The sequence below is a fragment of the Mastigoproctus giganteus genome, chromosome 4 (assembly GCF_048544385.1).
Source record: "Mastigoproctus giganteus isolate SK-2022 chromosome 4, ASM4854438v1, whole genome shotgun sequence".
Lineage (NCBI taxonomy): Eukaryota > Metazoa > Arthropoda > Arachnida > Uropygi > Thelyphonidae > Mastigoproctus > Mastigoproctus giganteus.
Window position 1 is genome coordinate 155,975,259 of NC_143578.1, and position 17,078 is coordinate 155,992,336.

Here is a 17,078-nt window from a genome sequence, read left to right on the forward strand (position 1 = left end):
TTGTCCTGCAGTCGAAAAATACTGCAAGGCAAATAATTTAGATTTCAAAGTTCTTTTAATTTTAGATAATGCCCCTGGGCATCCTACCTCACTCACTGATTTAAATAACAATGTGAAGGTTATATTTCTACCACCAAATACGACTTCTTTACTCCAGCCAATGGACCAAGGAGTTATTTCTACATTCAAAGCATATTATTTGAGACGAACTTTTGCTCAGGCAATTCAAGCTACAACTGGAGATGACGCAATCACTCTCGATGAATTTTGGAAAAAACACGATATTAAAAAAGCAGTTGAGAACATACACAAATCGTGGGAAGAAATGACGAACAGCTCCATGAGAGCAGTCTGGCAGAATCTTTTGCCTGAATGCGCAAGTGATCTTTGCGGTTTCATTAATCCTGTCAACAAAGTTATTGATGAAATTACTACAATTGGAAAAGACCTCGGCTTCGAGGAAGTAGATTCAGAAAACGTTAGAGAATTATTGGAATCGCATTCAAAAGATTTAAGTAACGACGATCTTCTTGAAATTGAGCATCAACGTGCATACGAGGAAGAAGACGAAAATGAAGCAGAAGAAAAGCAATTTGCTCCCAAAGAAATTTCATTCAAAAAACTTGAAGAACTATTTAATACACTTGAAAAAGCAAAAGAACTCATACTAGAGATTGATCCAGATGCAGAGAGAAGCATGAACGTTCGTCGAGGATTAGATAAGCAAATTGATTGTTATCGCAAAATCATGGAGGAAAGGAAGAAAGCTACCACTGTTCAATCGAAGTTAGATACGTTTTTTTGCGAAAAATAAAATTTAAATCATACTATCTTTGTTTAAATTTATTCCTTAATAATTTAAGAACTATGCAGTGCATTATAGGTACGTATTGAGTAAAAAAATATGTTTTTATAATTTTCAAGGATTCATTATAATTATTCCCATTGTTTCTTAAGTTTGATTAGTGCGGTTTTAATATGTGCAGTATATTTCAAGGATTCATTAACCACACTAATCAAGGGTTTCCTGTATATATATATATATATAGGATGATTTGGGAGGAATAGTAAATATTTTGGGAAGTTATAGTATCCATTATTCTGAGTAAAAAAGTTCAGATAAACATGTGTTCAATTCTCAATGGATAGGGAGATACAGCTGTTTGAAACTGTAGCGCAAACTCCCTGAATCAGATGTGACCAAGAAGCAGTTATAACTTGATGCTCTTTGGTGTTAGAAGTGTTAAGAATGCCACATATCTTCACATATGCTGGATATGCTGATATGGTGTTTGTTTACAGTTTTTGTTGTGGAAGTACTACTGCTGGTAGAGAATACCGTTAACTGCAGAATACCAGATTCAAGAGCATTTACTAGTTTTTGCACCTAACTGCATGAGACTGGTACAGTTCCCAGCACTCATATTTCTTCTGAACATGTAAATGAACAAAATGTAGATGAAATAGAACACATTCTTCAGTCGATACAACATAGTCCTGTTAGCACACAGATTTTCTATGCGTATTGGTGTTCCACAGACAAGAGTATGACAAACATTATGTGAGCATGGCTTGTATCCATGTCACATACAGCAGGTGCAACACCTTCAACCAGGAGATGATGCTCAGAGATTAGAATTTTGTCGGTGGGTAAATGCTAATTGCCGATTAATTCCATTAATACTGTTCAGCGATGAAGCTACTTTCACCCGTGACTGTATCAACAACACCCGTAACTCTCATAGGTGGTCAGACAAAAACCCACATACCACCGTAGAAACAAATTTTCAACAACGTTTCTCTGTAAACGTGTGGTGCGGTATCGTTGACAATCAGTTGATTGGGCCTGTTGTGTTACAAAATCGTCTTACAGGGCCCGATTTACCTAGAATTTCTGAAAAACGAACTTCCACTGCTATTGGAGGATGTTCCCTTGTACTTTCACCATGATGGAGCTCCTGCACATTATACCTGTCTGATGATACAATATCTAAATCAAACTTTCCCTGAACGATGGATCGGCCGCGGTGGTCCTGCTCATTGGCCACCAAGGTCTCCAGACCTCAGTCCATTAAATTTTTGTTTGTGGGGATGGATGAAAAGCGCAGTATACAAAGAAAAGGTGACTACAAGAGACAAATTGCTCACTCGCATTTTGGATACTGTTGCCCTCATAAAGGAATGCCAAGACTTCAGAAGAACAACACGTCATATTACCACAAGAGTTGCAAAGTGCATTGAGGTTGGCAGTGTGATTTTCAAACATTTATTATGAACCGTAAAAAATTTGTCAATTTTTTGTGTTTTGTATCATTCAAAAAGTCAATAAATACAAACAATAAGGCATTTATCGCTCTTTAATACCTTTCATAACCCCAGGGGCTCACACCTGGTAAGTATGGGCCTGGCACACCCCAGGTCCCGAGCTGGTATCATCATTCTTCTCTTTCTTCGTGATTCTCTCCTACTTCTGACACACACACACACACACACACACACACACACACACACACACACACACTCTCTCTCTCTCTCTCTCTCTCTCTCTCTCTCTCTCTCTCTCGCAGGGTAATTCAGAAATTTTTTTTGGCTGGCAGGCATAAGTCTCAGGCTTTCTTGCACCATATAACTAATAATAATAAATAAATAAAAATAATGAGTTTAGTAAATAAATTTGATGAATTTGAGGTATTGCTCAAAACATCAAAGGCAGATATTGTTGGGATATCAGAGACTTGGTGTCACACAGATATAAGGAATGCAGAACTGGAATTTGGGGAGTACAACATCTACAGAAAGGATAGACTGGATAGGACGGGAGGAGGGGTTATGCTATTAGTTAAGAAATACATAAAATCCAAGGAAGTGAAGCCAGTGGACATCGCTGGACAGTGCAGTGTCGAGTCAGTTTGGTGTGACATAAGCATTGGGAGATCAAAATTGAGAGTAGGAGTGTGCTATAGGCCTAATGACTCTGATGAGTATAATAAGAAACTGTACAGGGAAATAGAGTGGGCCAGTAAATCAGAGAGTCTTATAATGGGAGATTTTAATTTCCCAGATATTGACTGGAGTTTGGGGGCTGGTCACTCACACACTAGCAAGGCTTTTGTGGATTTATTGGATGATTGTTTTCTACATCAGCATGTTCGGGAGGCAACTAGAGGGAGGAATACTCTTGATTTGATTATCAGCAGGGATTCTTCATGCATTAAGAATCTGCAGATAAATGAACCATTAGGTGGCAGTGATCACAGTGTGCTGAAGTGGGATTTACTCAAAGAGGTAACTACCATTAGGGGTAAAGGGAAGGGTTATTGCTTTCGTAAAGGCGACTACGATGGACTGAGACAGTATTTAAATTCTATACAGTGGGACCAACTGATGATGTTACCAACAGCAAATGCAAAATGGGAAGCATTCAAAGACCTTATCTTGGAAGCTACTAGGCTTTACATAACAACTAAGAAATATTGTAAAGGTTTAGGCCTAAATGGATGTCAGATGAACTGATGAGGCATATGGCAGAGAAGAAACATGCATGGGATACATACAAATTAACACATGACACAGAAGCCTATGATAGATACAAGTTGATCTGTAACCAAGCTACAAGGGAGGTTAGGCAGGCGAAGGCAGAGTACGAGAAATCTTTGGCAAGGGATGCAAAGAAAAACAGCAAAGAGTTCTTTACTTATGTAAACTCTAGAAAGAAGGGGATGAATCAGATTGGTCCACTTGATATCGATGGGTCAACTGTTGATGATCCTGCTCAGGTAGCTAACAAACTAAATGAATATTTTGCATCGACATTCACACATGAGGAGTTATTTAGTGAGGGGAAAGCCAGAGGTGTATTCAACTCTAGCAGTAAGCTAGAGAATCTTGTAATAACTGAGAGTAAAGTGGAGGAGAAACTGTTGAAGATAAACACAAGAATGGCACCCGGGGTGGATGGGATCTATCCAGTTATATTAAAGGAGGCAGCAGAGGAAGTAAGCAAACCCTTAGCCATAATTATGAGAGCTTCCTTGGACTCAGGGGAGGTACCCGCAGACTGGAGATGTGCAAATGTGACCCCAATTCACAAAGGAGGATCAAAGGCTGACACAAGCAATTATAGACCTGTGAGTTTAACTTCTGTTCCAGGAAAATTAATGGAGGCACTAGTTAAAGAAACACTCCAGGATCATTTAGACAAGACTTCAGTTATAGCTCGGACACAGCATGGTTTTGTTAAGGGGAAGTCTTGCCTGACCAATTTGATTGGATACTATGATGCAGTCACAAAGGAACTGGATGCAGGGAATAACTTTGATATTATATACTTGGATCTTAGAAAGGCTTTTGATACTGTTGCACATGGAAGACTGCTGCACAAATTGGAGCAGCATGACATTGGAGGCAAACTGCTGCTGTGGATAAAGGGGTGGCTGAGGGGGAGAAGACAGAGAGTGGTAATCAATGGACACTGCTCATCGTGGACTAATGTTATTAGTGGAGTCCCTCAGGGCTCAGTGTTGGGTCCATTATTGTTTTCTGTATTCATAAATGATATTGATGATGGTATATCAAGCTTAATGTTGAAGTTTGCAGACGATACAAAGGTAGGCAGGGTTGTCAAGGACACTACTGACACTATGCTGCTGCAACAGGATCTGGAAAGGTTGAGCAGATGGGCTGAGAGGTGGCAAATAAAGTTTAACATTGACAAATGTAAAGTATTACACATGGGAAACAGCAACCCCAGAGCAACGTATCAACTCTGTGGTACTACACTGACAGTGGTAGAGAATGAAAGGGACCTGGGGGTGGTTGTGCAGGCAGATATGAAGTTCTCTGAGCAGTGCAGACGGGCTGCAAGAGTAGCTCATGGTGTATTGTCAATGATATATAGGAATTTTTCTAGCAGGGATAAGGAGGTGATTATTCCCTTGTATAAGGCAATGGTCAGGCCACACCTAGAGTACTGTATACAGGTCTGGAGGCTTCAATTCAAGAAGGATGTAGAGCTGCTGGAATGAGTACAGAGAAGGGCAACAAGATTAGTGAATGGAACAAAGGGGTGATCTTACGAAGAAAGGCTTAAGTTTTGCAAATTACAGTGTCTGGAGACTAGGCACCAGCAAGGTGATCTGATAGAGGTGTATAAAGCATTGAATGGTTTGAGCATGCTCAATGCTGATGGGATTCTTCCTCTCGCTCAGAATAATCACCTGAGAGGGCATAAATTCAAATTGAGGAAAGACAGATGTAGGATAGACGTGCGGAAATTTGCCTTTAGCCAGCGATTGGTTGGTTGGTGGAACAGACTTCCATCCCTTGTCGTGGAAGTTGATAGCCTAAATAAGTTTAAGGCTCAGCTGGACAGGTATTTTGAACAAACAGAGGGGTGAAGTGGAAGTGGGTTTTTTTTTTTTTTTTTGGTTGATGCTGCATAAGCTTGCTTTCTTGCATCAAATGCCTCTACTAATGCTAATGCTAATGACTTTGTGCTCACCAGTTTCAAACAGCTGTATCTCCGTATCCATTGAGAATTGTACATGTTTATAAGAACTTTTTTACTCAGCATAATCAATACTATAACCTCCTAAAATATTTACCATTCCTCCTGAATCACCGTGTTTTTTTTTTTATTATCTTTCCATTAACTGTGTGTGTGTGTGTGTGTGTGTGTGTGTGTGTGTGTGTGTGTGTGTGTGTGTGCGCGCGCGCGCGCGCGCGTATGTATCAGAGCACATGAAATAATGATAATGTATATATCCAGTAAAAATATCTTTAATTATAAATAAATACTTTGGAGGTTTCAAGGCTGAATGTGCCTCTTTATCAACAAATAGAATGGAAACTTTAAAGAAAAATTATTTTCAAGGTCATAGAGTTGTGCATGTAGTGAGGTGTGCCAGGACACGAGGTAGGCCATTAAACTGATGTACATTGTTGCTGATTGGATGTGCATAGTTTTTCCTCCAGCACTTATCTAGATTTAAAACAGTTGCCTCTAAGATAGGGTGTAGCCTCATGCCTTTGCAGCGGTTCATGGCTCTCGAATTACACAATATATTAAGTGATTCTAACCAGAGGCGGTGGCGAGAGTGTCAGGACTGGTCAATTATTTCGTAGTCCCATTTGGGGTTGAGGTCATGATGAGTTGACCAGAAGTGTTATGCGACTGCAGATTCGACAGTCTCAGCAAGATGAATCGATCTGTCGTGTACCCCGAGGCGGTCTTGAAGACATCTCAAGGCCTCTCCTATGTAGCAGCTGTCACAATTGGGTTGAATGGCCTACCTCGTGCCCTCGCACACCTCACTGCACGCACAACTTGGTGTCCGTTAAAATAATTTTTATCTCTAAAGTTTCCATTCTATTTGTATAAAGAGGCACATGCAAGCCTTGAAAGCTCCAAAGTATTTATTTATAATTAAAGATATTTTTACTGGATATAAACATCATCATTACTTGTATCACTATGGATTCCAGTACAACAGGCCCATTTATCCTTATATCAAAGCAAATAAATATCAGATAAATATTTCTTTCTATTAATTCATTCTGATTTCATCTATTTATATATATGTGTGTGTTCAAGCATTATTAATATAAAAATAATAGGATATAATTATATTACTGAACGACTAAGCAAGGCAAGCAAGAAAAAGTATTAAATTATTAAACTGGGTTATGGAACCGGGGCACTACTAGTTATAGCAGAAATACCCAGCAACCATAATGAAATATAGACAAATCTATATATTTTCAGTGTATTGGGTAGGGGGTGCTGACCTGTCAAGTGTGATTACCATGGAAAAAATTGAGAAAGCCGGCAAGGTAAACGCAGATTACCTGCTTTTATTTTTAAAGCACCCCTACCCAATACACTGATAATATCATCATCATCAGCCATTTTCAATCCACTGCAGGATGAAGGCCTCTCCAGCAACTTTCCAGTTCCTTCTGTTTTGAGCACTGGCCATCCATTTACTACCCAAAAACTCATGAATTTCATCTATCCATCTCCGCCTTTGTCTTCCAGGTTTTCTTCTAACTCCTCTTGGGTACCATTCTGTTATTTTCTTAGTCCATCTGTCATCATGTCTTCGAGCTATGTGTCCTGCCCAAGACCATTTTAGTTCTTTAGTTTTGATAAGAATGTCCTTTACTTGAGTTTGCTGCCTAATCCATGTGTTTCTCTTCTTATCTAACAGTCTGATTCCCAATATAATTCGTTCCATTCTTCGCTGTGTAGTTCTCAGCTTCTCTTCCATTCTTTTGGTGAGTGCCCAAGTTTCACTTCCATAAGTCATGGTGGGGAGTATAGATTGGTTCATTATTTTACATTTCAGACAAACTGGGATATTGCTCTTCAGTATGTGACTATATTTCCTGAATGCTATCCATCCAAAATTTATTCTTCTCTTGACTTCCAGCCATTTATCATTATTACAGCTAATAACTTGTCCCAGATAAGTATATGACTCCACCTTTTCAATTACTGCTCCTTCAATCATTATTTCCCTTTGTGTGGCATACTTGTTCATCATTACTTTTGTTTTAGCCATATTCATCTTTAGTCCAAAATCCTTACTAACTGTGCATAACTGATTAAGATTTTCTTCTAATTCTTTGGGATCATGGCTTATGACCACAATGTCATCTGCAAATCGTAAATGGCTTGGGTACTCTCCGTTCACACTCACTCCTTTCTGCGACCAGTCTAATCTTCTGAAAGCTTCCTCAAGGGCAGCAGTAAACAGCTTCGGAGATATTGTGTCTCCTTGTCGAATTCCTTTCTCAATTTTAAATTTCCTACTGTCTTTGTCTAGTCTAATAAAGGAGGTAGCACTCATATATTTTCTTCAAAATCATAATATATGGGGTATCTATGCCTTGTCTTTCCAGTGCCCGAAACATTGCCTTATGCTGTATGGAGTCAAATGCCTTTTCATAATCCACAAATGCCAAGCATAATGATGTTTTACATTCATTTGCTTTCTCCATTAGCTATGATTTTACGTGAAGGTGATCCATAGTTGAGAATCCTGTCCTAAAGCCAGCTTGCTCTTTCGGTTGATTCTCATCAAGTATTCTTTCTAATCTGTTAGTAATGACCCTTGTGAACAACTTGTAGATATGGGATAACAAGCTAATTGGTCTATAATTTCCAATTTCTGATTTATCTCCTTTCTTATGCAGCAAAACTATGATTGCATTATTCCACTGCTCAGGCGTCACACTTTTTCTAATGCACTTTGTGAAGAGCCTTGCCAGTTTTTTGTGTTATGTCTCTTCCTCTCAATTTTAACAACTCTACAGTAACTTCATCTTCCCCCAGGGCTTTCTGATTCTTCATTTTCTTCAATGCGTGTTCTACTTCATCAGGAAGAATATCATGTATGTCGTATGTGTTGCTAATGTGTGATCCATCTTTCCCACTGCTGGCATCATTCTCTCGCTCCTTGTATAATTCTCTATAGTAGTCTTCTGCTATTTGAATTATGCTTTCTCTGCTGTTTATAAGTACACCATCGCTATTCTTCAGTTTCAGTATCATTTGTCTTTCTGTATTATTTTTTGTGCTGTCATATGCTGGAGGGTTTGGTCTTTTCCTCTTCACGCTGACCAGGCGTCTTGAAGAGAACCACTCTACACGTTCGTTGCCACCTAAGTGACGTAACAGGGCTTACCATCGAGAAGGTGTTCATGAGTGGATTTTAGGGAGGCAGGCCAACTGGACTTCTCCTAAATCTTCTGTAATAGAGAGATATTGGATCCATCAGTGTTTTAGGCTGAGTGTCTGATAACACACAGGATACCTGTTCCCCTCTAAGCCCCTTGTTAATAATATGTATAAATTTTGCCAACATGGATAAGGAAGTGATTATCCCATTGTATAAAGCAATGGTCAGGACACATCTTGAGTACTACACATAGATCTGGAAGCCTCATTTTAAGAATGATGCTGTAATGAGTGAAAAGAAGGATAATTTTGCAAACTGCAGTGTATGGAAACTAAGCACCCGTGAGGAGATCTGATTGAGGCGTTTAATCCCATGAATGGATTGAGTATGCTCAATACTGATAATATCTTTCCTTTTGCTCAGACTACACGAGGGGCATAAATTCAAATTGAGGAAGGATGAATGCAAGCAGTGCCGGCACACAAGCATGTTTAACAGGTTCTGTCGTACAGGGCCCTGGGCTCAAATGATCAAAACAATATTGTTGATTAATGTATTAAATATTATTTGTATTTAAAATTTTTGTACAGTATAATATAAAATTATTTAATTATTTCTTAGTTAAAATTTGAAAATTTAAAAAAAATCAATATTACAAAAACACCCCATATAAGTTTTGCATAGGACCCCACAAGTAATTCTTGAACAGGGCCATGCAAATTTTGGGGCCAGCTATGACTGCAGGTCGGATGGGCAGAAATTTTCCTTCGGTCAGAGGATGGCTGATATTGTTGGAACAAACTGGCATCTGGTGTTGTAGAGGTCAGTAATTTGAAAAAATTCAAAAAAACTATATAAACTGTTAGAGGTGGACAGACAAGTGGTATGGGATGTGTGGTTTTTTTTTTTTTTATGATTCTGTATAAACTTGCGTTCTTGGTTCATTTGCTAATACTACTAATTTTTTTTTTTTTTGATTTGGTAGTTATTGGCGCATCGGCTTCTGTGGCCATATTGCACCTCCCAAGGTTTTTGCAGTACTTTGATCCAAGCCCGAGGCGGGAATCGAACCCGCGACCTTTGGGTTGCCGGGCAGGTACTTTACCCACTCGGCTAGCCGCTAATACTACTAATACTAATAAATCCCTCTATAGGTAAAATTATGTGATCTGAAAATGCTATTACATTGTCCTATAAAACTAGTATGATATGGCATCATCATTCTGTAATATTCTATAATGCATTAGTATGCCATATGATGCAAGAAAGCAAGCTTATACAGTATCAGCAAAAAAAAAGCTTCCCAATTTCACATATCCATTCACTCCAAAAGGGATACATTTGCACATCTCCAGTCCGTGAGGACCTCCTCTGAAGGAGTGGTACTTACTTCTTTGCTGCCTCCTTTAATATACCTGAATAGATCCCATCCATCCTAGATGCCTTTCTTACGTTTAACTTAATTTCTCCTCCACTTTGCTCTCAGTTATTACAAAATCATTTAACTCCCTGTTCAAGTCTGATAGACTTCTGCCATCCACTTCCACATGTTAATATAGAGGCAAAATATTCATTGTTTGTCAGCTACCCATTTTACTGCTGATGATCAGGAACATCAAGAGTCGAACCATCGATATAAAGAGGACCAATCTGATTTATCTCCTTTCAAGATTAGCATATATAGAGGCATACGATGCAAGAAGGCAAGCTTATATACTATTAGCCAAAAAAAAAATTCCTATTTCACCCAGCCATTCTCTCCAAATGTATGTCCAGTTCTACTTTATATTTATTTAAGCTATCAGCTTCCACAACAGTTGGAAGTTTGTTCCAACAACCACCCACTGGCTAAAGGAAAATTTCTGTATATCTATTCTATAACTGTCTTTCCTCAATTTGAATTTATGTCCCCTCAGGTTTGTAATCTGAGCAATAGGAAGAATCCCATCAGCAGAGCTTGTTCAAACCATTCAAGGCCTTATACACCTCAATCATATCACCTTGCAGGTGCCTAGTCTCCACATGCTGAAATTTGCAGAACTTAAGCTTTTCTTGATAAGAGCAACCCTTTTGTTCCCCTCACCAATCTTGTTGCCCTTCCTTTACTTGTTCCAGTAGCTCTACATCCATCCTTCCTAAAATGAGGCCTCCAGACCTGTATGCAGTACTCAAGGTGTGGCCAGCCAATTGCCTTATACAGTCAGTCCTCGTATAACACGTGTTTACACTACACGAATTCGATCATACACAATTTATAAATAGGGGAACGATATCTTATATAACACGAACCGAATTCGCTTATGCACGACTCACCTTTGTGTTTACAAGAAATGGCAGTCGAACGCAGAATCACCCCAACCGAACGCAACACGATAGGAATGAAGAGAAGATTCTGAAAATGTATTTGTTTTTTATATCAGTGAAGGGGAAACGCATTTCACCATAATAACGTAAAAACCAACACAATTCCAGCTATTGGTATAATTGCAAATGGAATTAGATCGAGTTTACTACCAGTTTATAACAGATTCCACTAGCAGGAACGCAACTGGAAATTGTTTTTATTGTTTTATGGTAGTAACCCCTAGAAATGTGCTTTAGTAAAATGTGAGGTGTTAATAGTGTATCACTGCCTTTACGGTGTTGTTTATTCAGTTGCTACACGTGCGCAGCTTTGTTTATGTATATCAAGCGTGCCTCCTCGTTTTGTAATTGTGCTTTTTTCCCTAAAAATGAGTAAACTACTTAAAAGGTGTGAAAAGGAAGCATCCTGGTGAAGACACTGCAGATTCAGAGAGAAAAAGAAAAGCAATATCGATAAACAGAGGCAGACTGGGTCAAAAATTCTTACCCGGGAAAATTTATAGTGGCCTCATACTATGGTTTATGGCCAAAATCACACCGGCCTCCTGCCCACCGGGGTTTCCCCGGTAAGGCTTATGGCCAGTCTGCCTATGTCCATAGAGGAAATAATATGAAATTGTGAAACGCTTTGAGCGAAATGAAAGACCATGTGATATTGCACGTGCTACAGCCCTAAATGAGGCAATGCCGAGATTACAAAGAATGCAGAGAAAATAAAAACAACATTCATAGCAGGAACAACTAAAAGTGTAATTAAAATCCATTAGATTAAGATACAAAGAATTGGAAGAGATGGAACAGCTGTCATCTGTTTGGATAGAAAATCAAACAAAAATCAAGTTTGCTTACGATAGAAGCAAAATCATTAGCAATATTTTATTACGTAATAATCGTCATAAAATACTTACGTATTTTCTTACGATTATTTATTGTGTTTGGTAATGTTTTGGTTACAAATGTGTGTTCAATCTTGGGTGGTCGGCACCTAACCCTATTTTTCGCATAGGGCCTGTTGTTTATATTGCACGATTTTGCATTGCACGAGGGTTTCTAGGAACACAACTATCGTGCTATATGAGGACTGACTGTACAAAGGAATAATCATCTCCTTATCCCTGCTAGCAAAATTCCTGTATATCATTTACAAGCTCCCATGAACAGCTCTGGCAGCCTGTCTGCACTGCTCAGAGAACTTCATATCTCACTGCACTATTAACCCCCCAGTTCTTTTTCATTCTCCTCTACCCTGAGTATAGTACAGCACATTTGGTATGTTACTCTGGGGTTACATTTGTCAATGTTAAAACTTCAGTTGCCAACTCACATCTCATCTGCCCAATTTTTCTAGATCCTGTTGCAGTAGTGTACTGTCATTAACAACCCTGCCAACCCATTTAGATTTTGCTGTTGGTAACATCATCAGTTGGTCCCACTGTGTACAATTTAAAAACTCTCAGCGACCACCACAGTCACTTTTAAAAAAACAAAAATCCTTTACTTCTGATAGTAGTTAACATCTTTAAGTAAATCCCACATCAGTACACTGTGACCACTGCCACCTAATGGTTCCTTTATCTGCAGATTCTTAGTGCATGAATAATCACTACTGATAATCAGATCAAGAGTATTACTCCCTCTAGTTGCCTCTCGAACATGCTGCTGTAGAAAAGTCATCCAATAAATCCACAAAAGTCTTGCTAGTGTTTGAGTGGCCAACCCACAAGTTCCAATCAATATCTGGAAAGTAAAACCCTATTACAAGACATTCTGATTTACTGGCCGACTCTATTTCTCTATACAGTTGTTCATTGTATTCATCAGTTATTAGGCCTATAACACAGTCCTACTCTGAATTTTGCTAGCCCAGTGCTTATGTTGTGCCAAACTGATTCAACATTACACTGTCCACCCACATCAAATGGATACACTTCCTTAGATTTTGTGTGTTTCTTAACCAACAGCATAGCCCTTCCTCCTTTCAAATCCTGTTTATCTTTTCTGTACACACTGTACTACCCAAAATTTAATTCTGCATTCCTTATAGCAGTGTGAAACCATGTCTCTGATAACCCAACAATATCTGCCTTTGATTAAATTGAGTAAACTGTGTCATCTTCTTTATAACAGCATCCACCTGCTGCCATCTGTATTCACTTTTTACTCTGCAGTTAACTCCAAGGAAGTTTGGTTTGGTTTGGTTTTTTTTTTTTAAGGAGCATTAGCAGCTAAGGCCATATTGCTCCAGGATATGCAGTGGTCATTCCTTGACCTTTCCGCATCCTCCGTATTTGGTGGTGACGGGCTCGAACCCCGGTCTAATCAAGAAGCGTGTGCTACGCACTGCTGCTCCTTCCCACCTGGCTACGGAGGCGCCTAACTCCAAGGAAGAAAACATATTTACTACTATTGATAGGGAGAGGTTTTCTTGTCAATATGTAGCTGTAAAAGATGGATGTAACCAATCTACTGTGCCAAGGTTACTTAAAAAGAAATGTGAGACCAATGATGACAAAAGAAAATCTGGAACCAGACTGTAACAGAAAAGGCACATGACTGAGTTTTGAAGTGTCTATGCTTTTGTGATCATGAGAAAAAAAAAAAAAATCCATGAGAAAAATATGACTAAACTGGGCTAAAGGGCATACACTAATTAGACAACTGAGCAAAGAGAATCTGTAATATTCCCTGATTGGTTTGGATTTTATTGGCGCATTAGCAACTAAGGCTATAATGCGCCAAGACCAATTCCCTGATTAATCCAAATTTAATCTCCACAGATTGGATGGTAAATGCTACATTCAACATAGATCTAAAGAATCATATCACCCTCACTATATTCAACCAACAGTAAAGTTTCCATTGGGCCAAATGATATGGAGATGCATAAAGAGGAAAAGAATGGCTGAACACGTTTTTAATGGTACTATTAATGGCAACTACTGCACAAAAATTTTAAAGGAGGGTCTTCTGCCCATCAGAATCCTCATTCAGAGAACATAAAATTGTTTTCCAACATGATTTTGTGCCTTGCCACACTCCACATAAGGTTGGTACAATACTACATAACCATTTAATAGGGCGCCTCCGTAGCCAGGTGGGCAGGAGCAGCAGTGCGTAGCACATGCTTCTTGATTAGACCGGGGTTCGAGCCTGTGACTACCAAATACGGAGGATGCGGAAAGGTCAGGGAATGACCACCGCATATCCCCGGAGCAATATGGCCTTAGTTGCTAATGCTCCTAAAAACCAAATACAACAACAACAATCATTTAATGCAATTCCTGGTATGCTAACTTTAACTTGTTTAGAACACTGATTGTGTTGTAATTTTTTTTTTTTTTTAATATTTTGCTTAAGAAATTAATGCAAGACCAGAATATCTGTTCCATGGCCAGGAAATAATCCTAATTTGAATCACTGTAACCTACTGGAGTGTTATGGGACAGAGAATACTGCTAAAAAGCCATCAAACAAGATAACATTCCAAGAAGCCATTATTCATGTCTGCCAATGATGAACTATTCATCAATTATATCAATAATCTGATACACTCCATGCCAGACAGTAATTAAAACTAATGGCAGGACAACAAAATGCTAATATCTGTTATAGAGTTAATGGTATCACATATTTGTTTGTTGCTGGTATATATTTTTTCATCTTATTACATAATGTTCATTTCAAACATTAAAACAGTAACAACAAAAAAGGCATTCATATGGTCTGCAGTGTATTTCGGTGATTATTCCTATATAAATATGCCTAAATAGTGCATCTTTTAATTTGTTTTATCAATAAAATGCATAATCATTTCACATCAGTGTATAACAAATTTGAGACTATAGGGGCAATTATTTCAATTGTAATACTTAAATTTAGTAATATTTCAATTTATATTGCAGCCACTGTATGTGCGTGCAAGTGTGTGTATGTACATATATATATATTATTTTTATTATTATTATTTTGCAATGACGACCGTTCCCCATCCCCCCTGCGTTTAAGAAGGTTCCAAAACCCAATGGGGAAAGATTTTGACTCCCAGTTTCTCCACTGAAGTCACTAATACGTACCCAATCCACATCTTCCAAGAGGTATAGCATGAAGTTGAATTGGAGAGGGCTTAACAAAACCAGCTCGAGATAATCCTTCCAGTACCCTTTCTGAAAGAAGCAAACATGCAAAATCTACTTCTTCCTGCGATCTAATATCATCAGATCTCCACTTTTCTTCTATTTTGTGAGCAGTGCGGAATGCCATTATTACTGCATCATGATTCCGCTATTACAAAATATTCTGTCGGTAAACTAAATTAATTGCGTAACAAAAACCACACGCAATGGATGTAAGAATAAAATGCCTTATTGACAAGCTTTAAAACTAAACACGAACAACCGACATCAACCACAAAGTAGCTGTGACAACAACCACTCGCTATGGACGCAAAAATAACAGCCTATAGGTGACGCACCTAAAGGTTGTTATTATTATTATTATTAGCCATAGGAAGCCTGAGGCTTATGCTGCACCAGCTAAAAAAAAATTCGAATTACCCTGAGAGAGAGAGAGAGAGAGAGAGAGAGAGAGAGAGAGAGAGAGAGAGAGAGAGAGAGAGAGAAGGGAATCAGCAAGAAAGAGAAGAATGATGATATCCAGCTCAGGACCCTGGGTGTGCCAAGCCCATACTCACCAGATGTGAGCCCCTGAACTACATAATCTCAAGTTACAAATGCGAAGCCCTCGTGCGTAGCACTGTTGGTAGAATCGCCGTCCTCTCCACACCGGGTCTAAAAGACCCGAGTTCGAGTCCCATCGATGAGGGGAGAATTTCTATGGGCCTTTTTCATATGTGGCTGAGTTAGTCGGTCTCTGGCGAGAGTAGTATGAAATCTGTATTTCTCCTGGATATACAGATTTTATTATTATTATTATTAGCCATATAGTGCAAGGAAGGCTGAGGCTTATGGTGCACCAGCTAAAAAAAAATTCGAATTACCCTGAGAGAGAGAGAGAGAGAGAGAGAGAGAGAGAGAGAGAGGGAATCACCAAGAAAGAGAAGAATGGTGATATCCAGCTCAGGACCCTGGGTGTGCCAAGCCCATACTCACCAGATGTGAGCCCCCATGAAACAGCAAATTGACACCAGAACACAGCCAATTTACAGCGAGTATACACGGAAAAATATGGTCTTAGTTGCCGATGACCTAAAACCGTATAACAACAACAAATGCGAATTTGTTTGGAAAAAGGAAACCACTGAATATCTTCAGTGGTTTCCTTTCTGAACTGCTCGACAAAATTAACGTAACACGTGGAAAACATGGTGCAACACGTGCAGTTACAATGAAATGGCAGGAATTTGCTATGGTGGTGTACTACAGAATAACGATGAAAAGAGAAAACAGCAAGGAACTATAAGGGACATTTATAGGGGTTGTATAATAATTACCAAAAAGGTCACATTACAGAAGTAGATATAAGATTTTCGAAAATATGGTCACATGACATCAGTACGGCTTATAATCCCTCGAAGGGTTAAACAGCGGTGAACCATGTTCGATATGAGGTGGTCTATAAGATTCTTTGGCTGCTATAAGAACAAATTCTGTTCTTATAGCAGCGAAAACTTTAGCTCACAAAGCGACCTAGGATTGGTTTGTCAACGTGCAATGCGATGCCCACTGACGTCTCACGCATGTGCGGTTGGATTTAACTCTGCTAATCATGCTGGCCATAGCAACCGTTGAATATCTTCTATTTCAAGATATTCCTCCACCACTTGAGCTCTATGTGCAGTGGCGTTGTTGTGCATAAAAACCAAATCTAGACTAACTGCACTTTATTTTATTATTATTTTTAGGCCACCTCAACAATTAAATTCATCTACTGTGCTGTGTGTCTCATGTCTGTTAATTGCGTGTGTTCTATGGTCGATTTGTCAAAAGGCCCGGGTTCGAATCCCGTCGATGACGCGAGGAACTTTAATGGGCTTTTTCAATCCGTGACGGAGTCGGTCTCAGGCGAAGATAGCAA

At 39.0% G+C, this 17,078-nt stretch overlaps 1 protein-coding gene across 1 annotated transcript in view; it reads right to left on the bottom strand.

Annotated features, from left to right (window-relative positions):
- Nucleotides 1-15,455, bottom strand: part of LOC150087129 (uncharacterized) — a 129,830-nt gene extending 114,375 nt beyond the window's left edge. The window contains exon 1 of the mRNA XM_090372383.1: nucleotides 15,119-15,455. Coding sequence (XP_090228509.1) covers nucleotides 15,119-15,305 — 187 coding nt within the window. The 5' untranslated portion in view covers nucleotides 15,306-15,455. The remainder of the gene's footprint in view (nucleotides 1-15,118) is intronic.
- Nucleotides 15,456-17,078: the final 1,623 nt, after the last annotated feature.